Source organism: Taudactylus pleione, unplaced genomic scaffold, assembly GCF_031769625.1.
Source record: "Taudactylus pleione unplaced genomic scaffold, aTauple2 ptg001561l, whole genome shotgun sequence".
Lineage (NCBI taxonomy): Eukaryota > Metazoa > Chordata > Amphibia > Anura > Myobatrachidae > Taudactylus > Taudactylus pleione.
This window is the reverse complement of record NW_028285958.1, coordinates 66,426-86,045: the sequence shown is the minus strand read 5'-3', so window position 1 is coordinate 86,045 and position 19,620 is coordinate 66,426. Positions and strand designations below refer to the sequence as shown.

General features: G+C 49.9%; 1 protein-coding gene across 1 annotated transcript; it reads left to right on the top strand.

Moving 5' to 3' along the window:
* Positions 1-1,466: 1,466 nt before the first annotated feature.
* DEDD (death effector domain containing) lies at positions 1,467-18,197 on the top strand. Its single transcript, XM_088464011.1, has 5 exons — positions 1,467-1,692; positions 6,108-6,508; positions 15,030-15,137; positions 15,229-15,375; positions 16,350-18,197. The coding sequence occupies exons 2-5, from the start codon at positions 6,184-6,186 to the stop codon at positions 16,724-16,726; spliced, it is 957 nt and encodes a 318-aa protein (XP_088320137.1). The 5' UTR covers positions 1,467-1,692; positions 6,108-6,183; the 3' UTR covers positions 16,727-18,197.
* The last annotated feature ends 1,423 nt before the right edge of the window (positions 18,198-19,620 follow it).

Sequence of the window (19,620 nt, the reverse complement as noted above, 5' to 3'; positions counted from 1 at the left end):
TGTAGCCATAGGGATCACTGTGCCTTATACCCAATGCAGGGATATGATACTAATGCATGTAGGCATAGGGATCACTGTGCCTTATACCCAATGCATGGAAATGATACTAATGCATGTAGCCATAGGGATCACTGTGCCTTATACCCAATGCAGGGAAATGATACTAATGCATGTAGCCATAGGGATCATTGTGCCTTATACCCAATGCAGGGAAATGATACTAATGCATGTAGCCATAGGGATCATTGTGCCTTATACCCAATGCAGGGAAATGATACTAATGCATGTAGCCATAGGGATCACTGTGCCTTATACCCAATGCAGGGACATGATACTAATGCATGTAGCCATAGGGATCATTGTGCCTTATACCCAATGCAGGGAAATGATACTAATACATGTAGCCATAGGGATCATTGTGCCTTATACCCAATGCATGGAAATTATACTAATGCATGTAGCCATAGGGATCACTGTGCCTTATACCCAATGCAGGGAAATGATACTAATGCATGGAGCCATAGGGATCATTGTGCCTTATACCCAATGCAGGGAAATGATACTAATGCATGTAGCCATAGGGATCATTGTGCCTTATACCCAATGCAGGGAAATGATACTAATGCATGTAGCCATAGGGATCACTGTGCCTTATACCCAATGCAGGGATATGATACTAATGCATGTAGGCATAGGGATCATTGTGCCTTATACCCAATGCATGGAAATGATACTAATGCATGTAGCCATAGGGATCACTGTGCCTTATACCCAATGCAGGGGAATGATACTAATGCATGTAGCCATAGGGATCATTGTGCCTTATACCCAATGCAGGGAAATGATACTAATGCATGTAGCCATAGGGATCACTGTGCCTTATACCCAATGCAGGGAATGATACTAATGATACCATTTGAATGCATACATGTATGGGTTATATATATATACACACACACACAGTTACATAATGGGGGTAAGGTGTAATCAGGGAGATTGATAGGCTCTTCAGGGAGACAGGGAGATTGCTAGTACTTCAGGGAGTCTCCCTGACAATCAGGGAGAGTTGGTAAGTATGTAGTTCCAGTTAAACAGTATATTACATAAACAAGAGGACACACACCAAATGTTTTAACCCTTTATTGAACACACCCTTTATTAAAATGCAGAAAATTAGATTGATCTTTTGGCCAATGCAGCAAACTAGGGACATTTTTAGAGTCAACAAAAAAATAAACTCCAGGGACAAATCCTTTATAAACCAAGACCTGACATGTAAATTAGATAGAGACAGATGTCAGCTAGATTATTATGAATCACTGGCCTTAGATAGTCTCAGGTGCCAGGTTGCCCACTTCCAATATGGCCGCCGCTCCCATGCAAATGAAGGGCGGTGAAGCCGCGTACTCCTAGAGCGAGGCCCTCAGCTAGGATGGCGCCCTAGCAGTTGTCGTTACCAATGAGGCTGAAGCCAAGCTACGGCGAGCGGAGAGGACCAATCCCTGTACGAGCTCCTCCTCCTTCTTCTCCAACGGGTCTGCCCCTCCACCCCGGCAGCGGTGCCCGGATGTTCCCGTCTCCTGCCTGTGCTGCTGCTGCTGATAGAGACGGTGACGGATCCATAATGGCTGCCCCGTCCTGAGAGCACAGAGAGGAGGTGTCAGTGGTGACAGCACCTGCAGCCGGCTGGGGGTAAGAGACAGCAGCCATCCCTGGGCCTAGTCACCCCTCCCAGGGACAGGGCCTGCTCCCAAATGCTCCTCCTGTTGCCAGATACCCCACCAGCTACACCCCTATGTGTACTTACCCAGATCCACCCCGACACTGCCCCAACAGGGCCTATTACCCCCCCAGCCCCCTCCTCTCACTGACACCCTACTGACTGCTCCCAAATACCCCACCAGATGTGAGAGGCCCTACTTACCCAGATGCCCTGATACCCCCTATCCAGCCACATCCTGACACCCACTGCTGCCAATTACCCCTCCTGCCAGATACCCCCCACCCCCCTCTGTGTGTACTAAGTCATAATTACCCAAATCCACTCCAACTTTGCCCTGATCCCCCTCTTCCTGGCACCAATCTCATTGCTCCCATGTAACCCTCCTGTAGCCATATACCCCATATACCCCATTATTACCTTTCTGTGTACTAGGCCCGACTTACTCATATCAGCCCCCCGACATTGCCGTAACGGAGCCTCCCCCCTGACACCCACCTGAGTGAGTTATCTGGTGGGGTATCTGTCCTAGCAGGGGCTGTTGCCATCAGTCTGACTGCTCCAATTTGCCCCTATTGCTGCCAGATGCCCCCACACCATTCTTTCTGTGTATACTAGTCCAGATTATCCCTGACATTGGCCTAACAGGGAATAACACAAACCTGACTGCTGCCAGATACCCCTCCTGCTTCCAGATACCCCACCGTTCCCTCTGTGTACCAGGCCGCACTTACTCAGATTAGTCCTCCATTGCCCTAATCGATCTCCCCCCCCCCCCCCCCACACTTTCCTCCCGCTTACCCCTAATACCCCTCCTGCTGCCAGATACCCCACTTGCCCTTCTGCATGTACTCACCACTGCCCTTATAGGACTTGGTACTCCAAACCCCCTCCTCCGCCTACACCCCACAACCTCCCAAATACCCCAACCTGCCCTTTTGTGCGTACCATGCCCTACATACCCAGATTATCCGTAAAACTGTCCTAACTGCGCCCCCCTCGCCCTCACATGAGTCCTCACTGATACCCCATGTGCCCTCTTTGTGTTCTAGAGTTACATATCCTAATAACCCCCAGATTTCCCTTACCAGGTGTGTTTTGTCCCGTTCCCCCTCATCCTGGCACCCGGACAACTTCTCCCGAATAGCCCTTCTGTTACCAGGTACCACACATCCCCTTCTGGGTGTACCCCCTTCTGTTTACCCAGATGTACCCAATAGTGCATGTCTCCGACCCCCTCCCCATCCTGGCATCAACATGAGTACTCCCAAATACTCCTCCTCTTGCCAGATGCCCCACTTGCCCCTCTGTGTTGTGTAATCCGATTTGTTTACCCAGATCAACTAAACGCTGCCCTCAATGTGCTGTCGCCACCACCTCGAGACCCGCGTGACTGCTCACAAATGCCCTACTGTTGCCCCCGTGTCAAATACTCAACCATGCCTAACTGCCCCAAGGCAGCCTTAAACAACCCCTTCATCACTGCATCCCCGTCATTCTGTATATATGGTACTTTCCCCTTCATGCCACCATTATTTGTCCGCCCAGCTCACTATAACGCCCCCTCCCCTCAGATACCCCTCCCTGCTCCCCGGCCTCCCACCCCTGCTCCGCTGAACCTACCTGCTTCTCACTAGCCAGTGACCAGCCCCAGCCCCCTAATTCTGTCTGCTTTAGATGTGGCTAGTGTAAGCTGGCAATGTATCTATACGATGGGGAGGTGCCTCTGTGTCTTATGCTGGGTACACACTTGCTGACAGACCGATTTGGTGTGTATGTATATGTGCATTTTATCGTCAGACTGACCGATATGCATGGCCACACGAAGGGCCTGGGTCTGGTCGTCTGTGCAGATGTGCACTATATACCATATATCTGCGTGTGACGTAGCTCACAGATACATCGGCTGTACACACGGGGTTATGGCCTGGATGATATATCGTTCGTCAGTTGTACAGACAACATACCCACCAGTGTGTACCCAGCATGACATCGTGCTGGAGCAATTTTAGTCCAGAGCTTGAGCCATTGGCTTACTGTCTCCTAGGTAACACATATTTTGGAATGCTGGATTACAGTGGAATTACAGCAGGAAGCCACAGACTGAGAGGTATATAGTGGGAGGAGCAGGGTCCCCAGCAGCACAGAGTATATCAGGAGATGGTGATTTGTTAGTGAGGACAGGGCTGCATGTGACAGGGGCAGTGACATGATGTGAGGAGGGGAATGGAGGCAGCAGGAAGTCACAGACTGAGAGTTATATAGTGGGAGGAGCAGGGTCCCCAGCAGCACAGAGTATATCAGGAGATGAGTGATGTGTTAGTGAGGACAGGGCTGCATGTGACAGGGGCAGTGACATGATGTGAGGAGGGGAATGGAGGCAACAGGAAGTCACAGACTGAGAGGTATATAGTGGGAGGAGCAGGGTCCCCAGCAGCACAGAGTATATCAGGAGACGAGTGATATGTCAGTGAGGACAGGGCTGCATGTGACAGGGGCAGTGACATGATGTGAGGAGGGGAATGGAGGCAGCAGGAAGCCACATACTGAGAGTTATATAGTGGAAGGAGCAGGGTCCCCAGCAGCACAGAGTATATCAGGAGATGAGTGATATGTCAGTGAGGACAGGGCTGCATGTGACAGGGGCAGTGACATGTGAGGAGGGGAATGGGGGCAGCAGGAAGCCACAGACTGAGAGTTATATAGTGGAAGGAGCAGGGTCCCCAGCAGCACAGAGTATATCAGGAGATGAGTGATGTGTTAGTGAGGACAGGGCTGCATGTGACAGGGGCAGTGACATGATGTGAGGAGGGGAATGGAGGCAACAGGAAGTCACAGACTGAGAGGTATATAGTGGGAGGAGCAGGGTCCCCAGCAGCACAGAGTATATCAGGAGACGAGTGATATGTCAGTGAGGACAGGGCTGCATGTGACAGGGGCAGTGACATGATGTGAGGAGGGGAATGGAGGCAGCAGGAAGCCACATACTGAGAGTTATATAGTGGAAGGAGCAGGGTCCCCAGCAGCACAGAGTATATCAGGAGATGAGTGATATGTCAGTGAGGACAGGGCTGCATGTGACAGGGGCAGTGACATGTGAGGAGGGGAATGGGGGCAGCAGGAAGCCACAGACTGAGAGTTATATAGTGGAAGGAGCAGGGTCCCCAGCAGCACAGAGTATATCAGGAGATGAGTGATGTGTTAGTGAGGACAGGGCTGCATGTGACAGGGGCAGTGACATGATGTGAGGAGGGGAATGGAGGCATCAGGAAGCCACAGACTGAGAGGTATATAGGGGATGGAGCAGGGTCCCGCAGTAGGCATGTGATGTTATGGTCATACAGAAACTTGAAGATGTGTAGTGTTAAATGCACCTTTGTATGAATCAAATGTTGTACATTCGATTTGTTCTTGTAATAAGGTAACTGATAGCTATTCCTTTGGAGATATATAATGTGACATACAGCTCTCCTTCAGCTGTAACCTTTGCTGTAGGCCAAATATGTATTTGCTGTAGATCTGTGACTTAGGTAACACGTGACACATATGTAAGATACTGATCAACGTATGTAGCTGTATGTAGGGTCAGTAGCATTTAGCAGACAGGAGAAACATTGAACCCTCAATAAACAATGAATGAACTATGGTCCGAAGACTTCATGATCTACTGAGTATTTCATTCGCGTTCTGAAACCCTTGCACGCGCTTAATCTCTGCGCTGACTGCGTTATCAGCCCCGGGCAGGCGGGCGGGGGTACAGACTGAGGTTGTGAATGCCCAAGTTGTCATGTTGGACTAACGTGTGTTATCATAATGTGTCCTGTGCTTCATTTCAATTTGGTCGCATAACTCAGCATCAGATGAAATGTACTTTACTGTCTGTTCGTTATTGTGCATATATAATGTACGCAGATTGGATTTATATCCCCACGGACGATGGCGCAAATCTCTGTAATAAAACAATGCTTAACCTATACTCGGACATTATTTTATAGTCCTTTTATGACTTTTGTAAGAGTCTGGGTCAGTTTTGTTCACCACCTGTCTTCAGATTTTTTTTGAAGCTAAAGTGTAGGGCAGTGACCATCATTGCCGGCTTATAGGAGTTGTGGCTGATTATCGCCAGTGTTTTGCCAATAAAAAAGCATTTTTCTGCTCCACGCAGTCTCTCGGCCATATAATGAATCACTTATTCTTGGCTGGATACTTCTCCCTTGAGAACGGGCCAAATAAGAGTTGCCTGTGAAGAAGCTAGTAACATAGGGTTAGGATAGACTTCGTAGCTGTCATTATCTATAGCATTAGTCATTAATACACCTTGAATGATATGTACAGTAAATACGAGACATCCATGTTCCTGTCCTAATTGTTCTCCTCTCCCCTCTAGAGACAAATCCACATTTCCTTTTGTCGGAGGCGGGTGAGAAGGAAGGAGGATTGCGCCCAGGACTTGCCGCCCGGAGATGGCCCACCTGAAGCGGAGCCGGGAGCAGGCCTGGCCCGAGGAGACGGGCGACAGAGAGCACGGACTGTACAGCTTACACCAGATGTTTGACATCGTGGGGACACACCTGACTCACAGAGACGTGCGCGTCCTCTCCTTTCTGTTTGTGGACGTTATAGACGATTACGAGAGGGGGATGATACGCAGCGGCCGGGACTTTCTGCTGGCTCTGGAGAGGCAGGGCCGCTGCGACGAGTCTAACTTTCGCCAAGTACTACAGCTACTGAGGATCATAACCCGGCATGACTTACTGCCTTATGTAACGCTGAAAAGGAGGAGGGCTGGTGAGTACACACCCCGGAGAGGGTCGGAGAGTCCCCGCTTCTCATACGTGGGGTGCATCTAAAACCTATATGTTCTTGTTCAAATACCCCACCCCCCGACCAGCAGATTGGCTGTTTGCCCACCGAGACAGCTGGAGGGATAAGTGTCTGATATCAGCTAAGGATGGAAAAGTTTCAATGGCGGAGCAGTCCCCACACTGGAGCACTGATATAGGGACTGTTAGAGCTGCGTAATATGTTGTCCCTATATATATATATATATATATATATATATATATATATATATATTATATATACGCACCACTTCCTGCACCAGTGAAGCTCACAATCTAATCCCCCTTATGGGAAATTAAGTAGCCGATCAGTATGTCATAGGACGTTGATTAATACTGTGCTGGGATTCGACTTTTGGATATAGAGTACAGGTGTAATTGGGTTATAGTGTTATACCCCCATCAGGTCGACACCAGAAGGCCGACATTGTTATGTTAACGTCTCCAGTTGTTTTTTTTTTTGCCAATTTTAGGGTTATGCTGCGATTAGGATAACTGATCAGTCCATAGAAACCGGCACTGTCGACATACCAACTATCGACAGTCACAGTGTTAACCGTTTGTTAGTGTCAACATCCTGAGCATCGTCGATTTGTACCATACCGCTTATGGGCTCATTTAAAATGTAAATCCAATGTGCCAAGGGGTTTTTCGCCACCCAAAATGTGTATATTTTAGTGGAATTGTTTGAAGCACCTATTCCATCACATGGGGCATAAACTGCGCAATGCCATAAAAAACATGGGAGCGTACTAATAGTAACCACATTACTGTCCTGATTGTGGGACGGAGTGTTTCCCTCCCCTTCCTGTAAGGCATGGATCTTCTGCATCTGATGTGGTTCTCGTGTGACGGGGAGACTTTTGCTTTGAGAGAGAGAGAGAGACTGGTGTCACCAGTGTGACACCTGGGGGTCTATTTACTAAAGTGCCGGCATTTAGAATTGGATTTGTTGCCCAAGGTGAGTTGTTGGCCATAGCAACCAGTCAGATTCTAGCTATTATCTTCTAGAAGTTGCTAGATAAATAAGTATAATCTGATTGGTTACTGCCAGAAAGCGCACTTTAGTAAATGTACCCCCTGATGTGCAGTTTATTTCGCTTGTCTCATTGTGACCCAAATTAGTTTTTTCATTTTTGGGTCAATTGAAAGAAAGTGATCAGAAAACACATAAAATAAACTCATTATAAAGTTTTATGTTTCTACTTCAGGGTCCATAGGGGGTCCACAGGGTTGACCTTGGGGATATAGCTGGATCAGGATCCATGGGCACCACACAGTTAAGCTTTTAGCTCCCAGGATGCACTTGGGTCCTCCTCTATACCCCGCCCCCGAGCCACAGGCACCCCAGTGTAAGTTGGTGCCCGGCCGGAGTCGGTCACCGCGCAGGGGGGGCTGCAGGAGCAGCCCCCAGAAGCTTTTTTTAGATTTTGTTTATTTAATCTTTCTTTTTACTACAGACGGCAGCGAAGGGCTGTCTATTCAGACGCCCACGCTGCCGCTCTGATCCCCGACTGGCGCCGCGACGCCAGTACTGATCTGGGGATCGCGGTGGGAGGACAGAGTCCGTGCTAGCCGGACTCTGTCTACCTCCCAGGACTGCTGCCGGAGTCGCCGGGGATTCAGGTAAGCCGCGCGTCGCTGGCTAGCGGCGGCGCGCGGAATGCCTTAAAATGCAGTCCTTTAGCCTCCGGTCCTGGGGACAGACCGGAGGCTGCTGGCAGTGGCGGCGGGCCCCCCATAACCCGTGGGACCACTAGACCACCAGGGTTAACAGGCATGCGGGAAGCCAGCATCCCTGGGGTTATGGCCAGCCAGGGGAGGAAGCCTTCCCTGTACAGCGGCTCCTCCCCTCAGCTCAGCGCGCCTTTCAACACGCAGTCTGGCGTCGCTGAGCTGCAGTCTCTTCGGCCACTCCTCCTCTGAGGTCTCTGGGGGCCATTTTCTATGTGGCAGCGCAGATCTCAGGGAGCACGCGGACCGGTCCCCCTGTGTACCTCTCCCCCGATTTAAGGAGAGTGTACACAGCGCTATAGCCCTCCCAGACACTGAATCTGGGTAGGTTGATTGTAGTGGAAAGGTGCAGTGAGTATATCTTCCTGCATGGTATGTGACTTTTGCTAGTGCTGCCTGTCTGTGCTTATTTTCCGCTTACTGTCAGCTTATACCTATCCCTTTCCTTCTCCTACAAGCCCTACAGGTGTGTGGGGGAGGGGCGTTTCTACTGACCTCACTTATATAGATCACGTATTTGTGAGGTCCGTCACATACAGTTGTGTGCTACACAGTGCCATATTGTGGGCTGTTGTTCAGCACACCGGTGAGTGCGTTTACTTCTGCCCTGTTGCCAGATATATTCTGTCATGTCAGACGAGGAGGTTGAGCGCTCAGTGGCTCCGGTGTTGGCCTCCTGCGGACGCTGTTCTGCAGGAGTGGATAGGGAGGATTTGTCACAGGATGGCCTGTGTAGTCGATGCCAGGTGGCTCCTGGCCCATCCAGACCTTCTCTGACGCAGGAACCACCGTGGGCGATGTTTTCTCAAGTGCTGGTGTCTATTGCGGACCGTCTATCGGTCCCGACTGCTCTCCCTACTAGGGCGTTACCCCAGCCGACCATCCCTCATTCCCCGGGTGTCCCGCAGTTATTGCAGAGTCCTCCTGGGTCTCAGTCAGTGGGTCCCTATGCGGGGTTGCCTGTGTATATACAGGCTTCCCCTGTGCCGCAGCAGCCTGTGGTACCTTTTCAGGCCCCTATGGCGACGCCTCCACCCTGGGTGGATGTGCTCTCCAACTCCGTGCAAAATTTGGCGGCCGCTTCCTCGGCTTTTCAGTCAATGTTGCAGACTGACATGCCTTCTAGGATTTCAAAACGCCCACTCATGACACGGGCTGCTCAGGTATCGGACTCAGAGGGTTCCTCAGATGATGGGGAGGTCCCTGATGACACTGACTCGGACGCCTCGGTCCAGGAAATGGATACCAAGTCGTCCATTAATGTGCGAGCACTAGTTAGGGCGGTGCGAGCTATTCTTCTTATAGAGGATGAGGCACCGGTTCCTAAGTCGAAGTTTCCTAGTTTCAAAAAAACTAAGGTGGCTTCTGCGGTGTTTCCCCTGTCGGATCAGTTGACGGATCATATGGCGGTAGCTTGGCAGGCGCCCAGTAAGAGATTCCTTCCTCAGAAGCGGTTGGCTTCTAATTATCCCTTCCCTGAGGCACATTGTAAAAAATGGGAAACTCCACCGGCGGTGGATTCCCATGTCACCCGTTTAACTCGGGGCGCTACCTTACCATTACCGTCGATATCCTCGCTGAAGGATCCCACGGACAGTTGAGACTTGCTTAAAGTCTATTTACTCCCTCTCCGGGGCGGTGGCCCGACCGTCCATGGCCATCTCCTGGGTGGCCAAGGCCATTGAGGGGTGGGCCAATGCATTGGAAGATACCTTCCCGGACGATGCTCCGGATGTCCAGTGGGCATTGTTGGGACAAATGAGGGACGCTGCTTCTTACATTGGAGAAGCTTCTTTAGATGCTAGTCTACTGACCTCGCGGGTATCGGCTGCAGCGGTGTCTGCCCGCCGATCCTTATGGTTGCGGTCCTGGAGAGCGGACTCTGATTCAAAGAAAGGTCTGGAGGCCTTACCTTTCAATGGGGAATTACTATTTGGTCCGGACTTGGACAAAATAGTGGATACCCTGGCTAAATCCAAGTCGGCCTTCCTCCCTTCGGCGGCACTGCCTGCTAAGGTTAGGAGTTCGGCTTTTCGTTCCTTTCTGGTTCAGGGTAAGGCGAAAGGTCAGTCCTTCCCAAGACAGTCTGCGAGTAAGACGGCCTCTAAACCCAAGAAGCAAGCCTGGAGTGCTCGGCGCCCTTCTTCCAAGCAGGAAGATAAACCTGCGGCCTGATGGGACGGGCCTCCCTCTGAGGGACCTCAGAGTGGGAGGCCGACTTCTTCTATTTGCCCAGTGCTGGCACAATACCACCACGGATGCCTGGGTTCGAGAAGTGGTCTCTCAGGGGTACGCCCTGTCTTTTCGGCACAGACCACCCCACCAGTTTTTCTGCACGAGTCCTTCTCAGGACAAGACCAAGGCGTTACAGGTTCAGGAGGCTATAGAGTCCTTGCTGAAAGCAGGGGTCATTGTTCCCGTTCCTCAATCACAACGAGGGACGGGGTATTATTCGTCTCTGTTTCTGGTGCAGAAACCCAATGGTTCTCATCGCCCTATCCTCAACTTGAAGTCTCTGAACAAATTCCTCAGAGTTCCCAAGTTCAGGATGGAAACGTTACGTTCCATCATTCTGGCGATGGAACCGGGGGATTACATGGTGTCCCTGGACATCCAGGACGCCTACCTCCATGTTCCGATAGCATCTTCGCACCAGCGGTATCTGAGGTTCGCTATCCTTCAACACCACTATCAGTTGCGGGCGCTGCCCTTTGGTCTCTCCATGGCACCGAGGGTGTTCACGAAGATTATGGCGGTCATGGACGCACATCTTCGGAACCGGAATGTACGGCTGCTGCCGTATCTGGACAACCTCCTGTTGCTGGCGAGCTCCCCGGAGGTACTGCTTCAACATCTCCACCTGACGATCGCTTGCCTACAAGCGCACGGGTGGCTGATAAATTGGAAAAAGTCCTCCCTGATTCCATCACAGCGGATGGTTCATTTGGGAGCCCTGCTGGATTCGCGTCAGCAAAGGATCTTCCTGACTCCGGAGAATGTCGCCTCCCTACAGCTGCGGATACACAGTTGCCTGAGCAGTTGCCGCCTGTCGGTCCATTCGGCTATGAGAGTTCTGGGGTCCATGGTGTCGACATTCGACATGGTGGAATTTGCCCAGTTCCATTCCCGGCCCCTGCAGGGGCTGATTCTATCGGAATGGAACGGGTTACCTCACCGGATCCGCTCTCAGGTGCTGGTGTTGTCTCCGGACGTTCGGAAATCTTTGGCTTGGTGGCTTCAGACTGCTCATCTCGTCGAGGGGCACCCCTTTTGGATCCCGGACTGGGTCCTGCTCACGACCGATGCCAGTCTCCGGGGTTGGGGGGCAGTGACCGGCTCATTGTCTCTCCAGGGTCGTTGGTCTGCGGAAGAAGCACTTCTTCCCATCAACATCCTGGAACTGCGGGCAGTATACAGGGCCCTGCAGTCGTCCGGCCCCGCGCTTCAAGGAAGGGCGGTACAGGTGCAGTCCGACAACGCCACCACGGTGGCGTATATCAACCACCAAGGCGGAACTCGCAGTCGGGCAGCGATGTCGGAGGTGTCTCGCATCCTGACGTGGGCGGAGGGTCACATTCCAGCGATCTCGGCGGTCTTCATCCCTGGAGTCCTCAATTGGGAAGCGGACTTCCTCAGCCGTCACGACGTGCATCTTGGGGAATGGTCGCTTCACCCAGAGGTGTTTCAGCTACTCGTGGACGGATGGGGACTGCCAGAGCTGGACTTGATGGCCTCCCGTCACAATCACAAGTTGCCCGTTTACGGGTCAAGGACAAGAGACGCAGGCGCAAGTCTGGTGGACGCGCTGTCGGTGAAATGGTCTTTTCACCTGGCGTATCTGTTTCCTCCGATATCCCTACTTCCTCGGGTTCTGCAGAAATTCAAGCAGGACGGCGGCACGCTCGTGCTGGTGGCTCCGGCGTGGCCCAGACGGCCTTGGTACTCCGATCTCAGGAGCCTCTCCATCGACTCGCCGTACCTTCTTCCTCAGCGTCGGGACCTGTTGTCTCAGGGGCCCTGCCTTTACCCGGATCTGGGTCGGCTGTCTTTGACGGCGTGGCTCTTGAGACAGCCGTCTTGAGGTCTCGGGCTTCTCCAGTTCGGTTATTGGTACCATGCTCAGGGCACGCAAGCCTGCTTCAGCACGGATTTATCACAGAGTGTGGCACACTTACTTTCAGTGGTGTGAGTCTAGACATTATGATCCTCAGGTGTTCCGAGTTTCTAGGATCTTGGAATTTCTTCAGTCAGGATTGGACCTCGGCTTACGCCTTGCATCTCTGAAGGTTCATGTGTCCGCCTTGTCCGTGTGGTTTCAACGGCGGATTGCAATACTGCCAGACGTTCACACCTTTTTCCAAGGTGTTCTCAGGATCCAGCCTCCCTTTGTGCCTCCTGTGGCTCCTTGGGACTTGGCAGTGGTGCTACGGGTCCTGCAGGGTCCTCCGTTTGAGCCTCTTGAGTCGGTGGAGCTCAAGTGGCTGACATTTAAGACGGTTTTTCTCCTGGCAATTGCTTCAGCCAGGAGGGTGTCTGAATTGGGGGCGCTTTCCTGTCGCCCTCCTTTCCTGATTTTTCACCGGGACAGAGCGGTGCTCCGCACTCGTCCTGAGTTTTTGCCCAAAGTGGTCTCGAAGTTCCACATTAATCAGGAACATGTTGTGCCAGCTTTTCAGTCCCCTGATCTTTCAGCTGGTGAGACTTCCTTAGATGTGGTCCGGGCGCTTAGAATTTATGTAGACCGGACGGCTTCGGTTAGGAAGTCTGATTCCTTGTTTATCCTCTTTGGTTTTCACAAGAGGGGTTGGCCTGCCAACAAACAAACGTTAGCCCGTTGGCTTCGTTCCGTTATTTGTGAGGCTTATGCACAGGAGGGTTTACCTGTGCCAGCTTCTGTTAAGGCTCATTCCACTCGTTCTGTGGGTCCCTCTTGGGCTGCTAGACGTGGCGCCTCTGCTGTTCAGCTGTGTAAGGCGGCCACTTGGTCTTCAATTCAAACGTTTTTGAGGTTCTATGCGTTTGACACCTTCGCCTCTCAGGATGCATCCTTTGGGCGCCGGGTGCTCCTTTCAGCACAGGAGCGTCCCCGCCCTTAGTTGAACTACTTTGGGACATCCCCAAGGTCAACCCTGTGGACCCCCTATGGATCCTGAAGTAGAAAACAAGAGATATGGTAAGAACTTACCTTTGTTATCTCTGTTTCTACGAAGTCCATAGGGTCCACAGGGCGCCCGCCCTGACGCACCTGGCTTCAAATGGGCTGTGTGGCTGGTCACCGGTTTTCCGTCTCCCATTTCTGTGAGTATGGTTTCTTGTGTGTTCCAGTCTTCCTTCTCTCTGTTCCATATTCTCCTCCGGCCTAGGCTGCTTACCAACTGAGGTGCCTGTGGCTCGGGGGCGGGGTATAGAGGAGGACCCAAGTGCATCCTGGGAGCTAAAAGCTTAACTGTGTGGTGCCCATGGATCCTGATCCAGCTATATCCCCAAGGTCAACCCTGTGGACCCTATGGACTTCGTAGAAACAGAGATAACAAAGGTAAGTTCTTACCATATCTCTTGTTTTGACCACTACACAGGAATATTAGGGCACAAATCTGTGTGTTTGGGGGTAATGAAGAAAAACATGACATTGGTGTGTAAAGGGGCGGATTGCCGCGATTCTGCATTCTGGCGTCTCTGGATCGGTAAAATCCAACATGTTGAATTTCACTGATTTGTCAATCACAATGAAAATCTGATCATGATTTGCAAATCGGTGACATTTAACATGGAGAGTTTCACTGATCGTCCGACGGTTCGCGGAACATTGATGGCCGCCGGTCGGCGCGTCCGATTCCATCACAGGATCCGGCAATTCGTCGTTTAGTGTACGAGGGCCTTTACTGTACAACAGTGTTTCCCAAATTAATTTCTCGGGGAGCACTAACAGTGCATGTTTTCCAGATCTGATCACAGAATCACAAGTGAAATAATTGGCTCAAGTGTTTTTTTTTTTTTTTTTTGTTTTAATGTGTCAGCCAGTAATGACTACACCTGTGCACCTACTAGGAAAAATGGAAAGCATACACTGTTAGTGCTCCCCGAGGAACAAGTTTTGGAAACACTGGAGGGAGATGTATTATGGTAAAGTTTCCTGCTTCACCCCTTTACCGAGGCGAAGCAGGAAGCACTAACGATGAGATATATGAACATCATCTCATCGATTTCACTCCCCCCTCTGGTGATCTCTGCCTGAACACAGAGCGCAATCAGCCTAGTGTTGATTGACATGGGGGAGAAGCGGTATCAGCGCACAGAACGTCCGCAGATACCACTTAGGTGTTCCATACATCTCTCCCACTGCTGTAAACTGTTCAACTACCAAATTGATGGTAGCTGTCCTGTTTTCTGCAGTACCTTATTCTGCCACAAGATGGCAGCAGACACACTATTGATGCTGTCACATTAAATGGTACTCTCTCTTCCCTGGAAACTGGAATGTGTTGGTGTTTGATGGGCTACAGCAGGGGTCTTCAACCTTGGCCCTCCAGCTGCTGTTGAACTACACATCCCAGCATGCACTGCCATAGTTTGAGCATGCTGTTATATCAAAAAGGTGGCAGTGCATGCTGGGATGTGTAGTTCCACAGCAGCTGGAGGGCCAAGGTTGAAGACCCCTGGGCTACAGTCATACCCGTAAGGCAGACGCGTCTTTGCGGTATCTGGAATCACACAAACTCTTTCTCTGTTTGCAGTGTGCCCAGATCTTGTAGATAAATACCTCGAGGAGACCTCTATTCACTACGTAACGCCGCGGATGCACAGCAGCGCGGAGCCCGGAACAGAGCAGCCACGCACGGCTGGTAAGAGACTTCATTTTATCTGGTGTTTTGGGATGCCATGATTTGAACACGTGTGTCACTATCTGCCCTCTTTACCCTCCTCCGCTGCCAGCGTCGCCACACCATCCGGTGGTCTGCACTTCCCCCTCTGGAGCCCAGATCTGCACGAAAAGGCCCGGCCGCGGTAGACCACCCCTCAGCAGTCAGAGGAAGAGGCGGAAATCAAACACGCCCGATCCCAAGGAGAAGCAGACATGCGGTAAGTGGCCACACAGCGATCACCTGTACTCCAGTATCTTTACCACTTCATAAGATGAGATTTAATGTTTATATATTTATGTGTATGGGACCATAGAGATAGGAAAGGGATCTAGAAGTGGCAAAGGGATAGGAAAGGGATCTAGAAGTGGCAAAGGGATAGGAAAGGGATCTAGAAGTGGCAAAGGGGATAGGAAAGGGATCTAGAAGTGGCAAAGGGATAGGAAAGGGATCTAGAAGTGGCAAAGGGATAGGAAAGGGATCTAGAAGTGGCAAAGGGATAGGAAAGGGATCTAGAAGTGGCAAAGGGATAGGAAAGGGATCTAGAAGCGGCAAAGGGATAGGAAAGGGATCTAGAAGCGGCAAAGGGCATAGGAAAGGGATCTAGAAGTGGCAAAGGGATAGGAAAGGGATCTAGAAGTGGCAAAGGGGATAGGAAAGGGATCTAGAAGTGGCAAATGGGAAAGGAAAGGGATCTAGAAGTGGCAAATGGGAAAGGAAAGGGATCTAGAAGTGGCAAAGGGATAGGAAAGGGATCTAGAAGTGGCAAAGGGGATAGGAAAGGGATCTAGTAGTGGCAAAGGGCATAGGAAAGGGATCTAGAAGTGGCCCTGCACTTCTCGGAGACACAATGGCATTTGCATAGACGTAGCTCCATCGGGGACTTGGGATTTGAATCCTAAAGAGGACAGAAAAATCAGGAGACGATGTTGCGCTGTTTACAACCGTTAGGCAGCAAGGCATATCTCCTGCTTTTGTGGAATGATCGGTCTCGCCCTGCTGGGATTTGTAGTTCCACAACAGCCGGAATGTGACCCGGTTACCCAGTTCTAAACTGTACATCTATATTTGAGCGTAAACAAATCGGACGTTAATCTTGAGGTCAATAGGTCATTGTGTTTGCTCTCAGCTGATAGCCAGCATTTGCGCTGGTCGACGGAAGACTCATTCACACTGTGCTTCTGTGTCCCTCAGACATCCGCCTGCGAGTCCGAGCAGAGTACTGCCAGCACGAGACGGCCCTCCAAGGAAACGTCTTCTCCAACAAGCAGGACCCTTTAGAGAGACAGTTTGAACGCTTCAACCAGGCCAACACCATCCTAAAATCCCGGGACCTCGGCTCCATCATCTGCGACATCAAATTCTCCGAGCTCACCTACCTTGACGCCTTCTGGCGCGACTACATCAACGGCTCTTTGCTGGAAGCGCTGAAAGGCGTCTTCATCACAGACTCTCTAAAGCAGGCGGTGGGCCACGAGGCCATCAAGTTACTCGTCAACGTGGACGAGGAAGACTATGAAATCGGCCGCCAGAAACTGCTTCGAAACTTAATGTTGCAAACTGCGCTGTGACGTCCCCCGACAGAGGTCGCGTTGGCTAAGCTGTTCCATCGCGGTACCGTTTGGCAAACCTGGCTCACGGACTTCCCCCTCGTGCCCTATTAAGTTTTCAGTACTTTTTTTTTTTTTTTTTTTTTGATATATAATTAAAAAGTATGGGAAAAAAAATTAAATATATAAATCTATATATATGAGGTAAGCACTGTGTTGCTTTGGAGCCTGTATGTTGAGGAGTAGACCGGCCATCCAAGCTGTTAATATTCGCCTATATCATAACAAGTATATATATATATATATTTATGTACATATATGGATATATATTTCTGTAAATATATATATGTATATATGTGTGTGTGTATATGTATGGGTGTGAAAATAAATAAATATATATATATATATATATATATATATATATATTTATTCATATTCACACACAATGACGCAATCTCTCCCGACCCTTTCCGTAAAGGACTAAGTGTGTAGGAATTTTCGCATCTGAGTAATAAATGGCATTTGTATGCGCAATTTTTTATTTTATTTTTTTGTTCCCCTGGTACGTGTATTTCGGAAGGCGCCACCCTCTTACTGGTCACATGTTGCGGCCCCAAAAAGCATTTAAAACTGTGTAGTGTTTGTATTTTTTATTTTATTTTTTATAAATTAATAATTGAATAAATTTCCACCTGTGCGTCTTACGAGAGGAAAGGTCATGTGTGGCCGCCGGATATTCCCAATGTGATTTGTTCGTTTTTTTTTTTTTTTTTTTTTAGAGGGTTACAAGTTTTCCGGTGTAACAAGTAGCAAACGCAATCTTGCCTTAATGTTCTGTAACCATAATCACCTCGTATTTAATTCTGCTGTGATTAGTAACGTGCGTTACCTCACCTCGGGTCTGTCGGGGGAAAAAAAACCTGACTATTTTATATAGTAAAGTCGCGTCTCTGTGGGGTGTTTCAGTGAACGCAATACTTGGCCACACATGATCGCATTTTCCTCCGTCTCGTAAGTGCGGGATGGCGTTATCATTTTTTTTTGTTTTAAAGGCAAAAAAACAAAACTAAACCAAGTTTACATGATCAGTGTCTGCAGCTGTCTTTAAGTTGTGACTTTAAATGTTCTACAGTGTGTTTACTGGACTCTAAACGGGGGAGACAGATCGCCCTGCCGTCCTCTTCCCAGCATCCTTTGCAACTTTGGGCACTTATAAATGTCAATTGGCAATAGTTGCGATGACTACGGGGCGTCTCTAGGACTCTGCATATTAATTAGGAGCAGGAGAAGATCTGATTGTACGTTGTGTTCAGGATGTGAGCAGACGATAGTCGATGGCGCATTTTAAGAGAACTTTATTTTGCATAGACTGTTTCTGTATGTGGTATTGTCCGACCTCACGTCTGTACGTCTGTGTCAGTGTTACACCTTCCTATCCATTTACTTTGCCCTCTCGGCTGCTTCATAACAGTAAAAAGATTTTGTTCTTAAAGTTTGCAGTCATTTTTCTTTTCTTATTTTGTTTTTCTTCCTCCTGACTTAATGAACTGCGGGACTGATTCATTACAGATGGCGGCTGCGATTTCGCACCCGGTCCTGCTGCGAAAATATGTTGTCTGCGATCACTATGACGTCGCAGCACAACATAAGGACGCCCACTTCCCCATACACACATCCGTAATACCTTTGCAAGTCTGGGAAAACATCGGAGCCTCACGCACACTTGCACAAGGTCGGACCTTACTCAGGAATTTCTAACCTCATCGCACGCTATGAATATTTAAGCTGCGTCTGGCATCGCAGTGGCTAATTTATGCACGCCCCTGTAATGGCGTTCAAACGCACTGACACGTCTGCGTGCGTAATCGCAGTTGCGATCGGTAATGAATCTGGCCCTGAGATTGCACCACACGTAATATATATATTATAGATCCCTGTCATGTGACTATGCACCCAGACCCGCTGTCTTTTATCGATTACCATGTTATGGCAGAGCGACGTAGATCCCATCTGCTATAACAATGTTATTACCATAGGAGTGCTTTCTGGCTCCTTATAGCTCATCTCACCCTAACCTTCATTCTTACTCTCTAGTCTAGAGATTAATATATAGACCTTGAAAATCACACAGATGGCCATTGGTGGGTTAACATCGATGGTACGAAACCATTGACTTGGGAACCATTGATGGTACGCAACAATCAATGGCTGTCCCTGCTGTGAGACATCAGAGCTTGGTGGGCTGTCAGGGGTGGGACTAAGCACTGGGGGGGGGGACATTGCAGCCTCACTGCTACCAATGGTGGGTGGGGAACCACCAGGTCTCTTACATTGATGGCAAAACCATGAACCGTAGGTGGAAAACTATCGTTGCTTGTTCACCCTAGATGGCCATCCCTAGAAAATCATTCTGCTGGTGTAAAGCGTGATAAGTTATACATAGTTTGCCGTTGCTGACTTTGGGTGACAATTCAAAAGGATATTAACTAGTTGCTGAATGTCTGCAGTCTGAGGCACCTCCAATGCCGCCTGTGTGTGCCGCCATTCTTGTATATGGGCGGTCAGGGTCATGTGACTGGTAGTGCTGCTCCAAAATCACAAGTGCCGTCCCACGGAGCCCGTACATGTGAGCAGTTAAAGGACTGGCACTTTTGTCTAAAGAGACAGGACCAGTTCGCTCAGGGGCTATGTCCCCATAGGTCGGTCTGGGTCTTGCGGAGGCATCATCATGTGCCAAATGGTCCTTGGGATGCGACTTTCATTTTGCCCGGAGTGGTTGTGGACAGCAGCTATTCACAAGGCAGATCGGAGACGGGCACACCTGCTGCCAAGTTTCACACGACAAGGTGCATAAGGTGCTCAACACTCGAAGGATGAGAAGACATTCTGGTGATCAGCCCAATCGGTTTCATAGG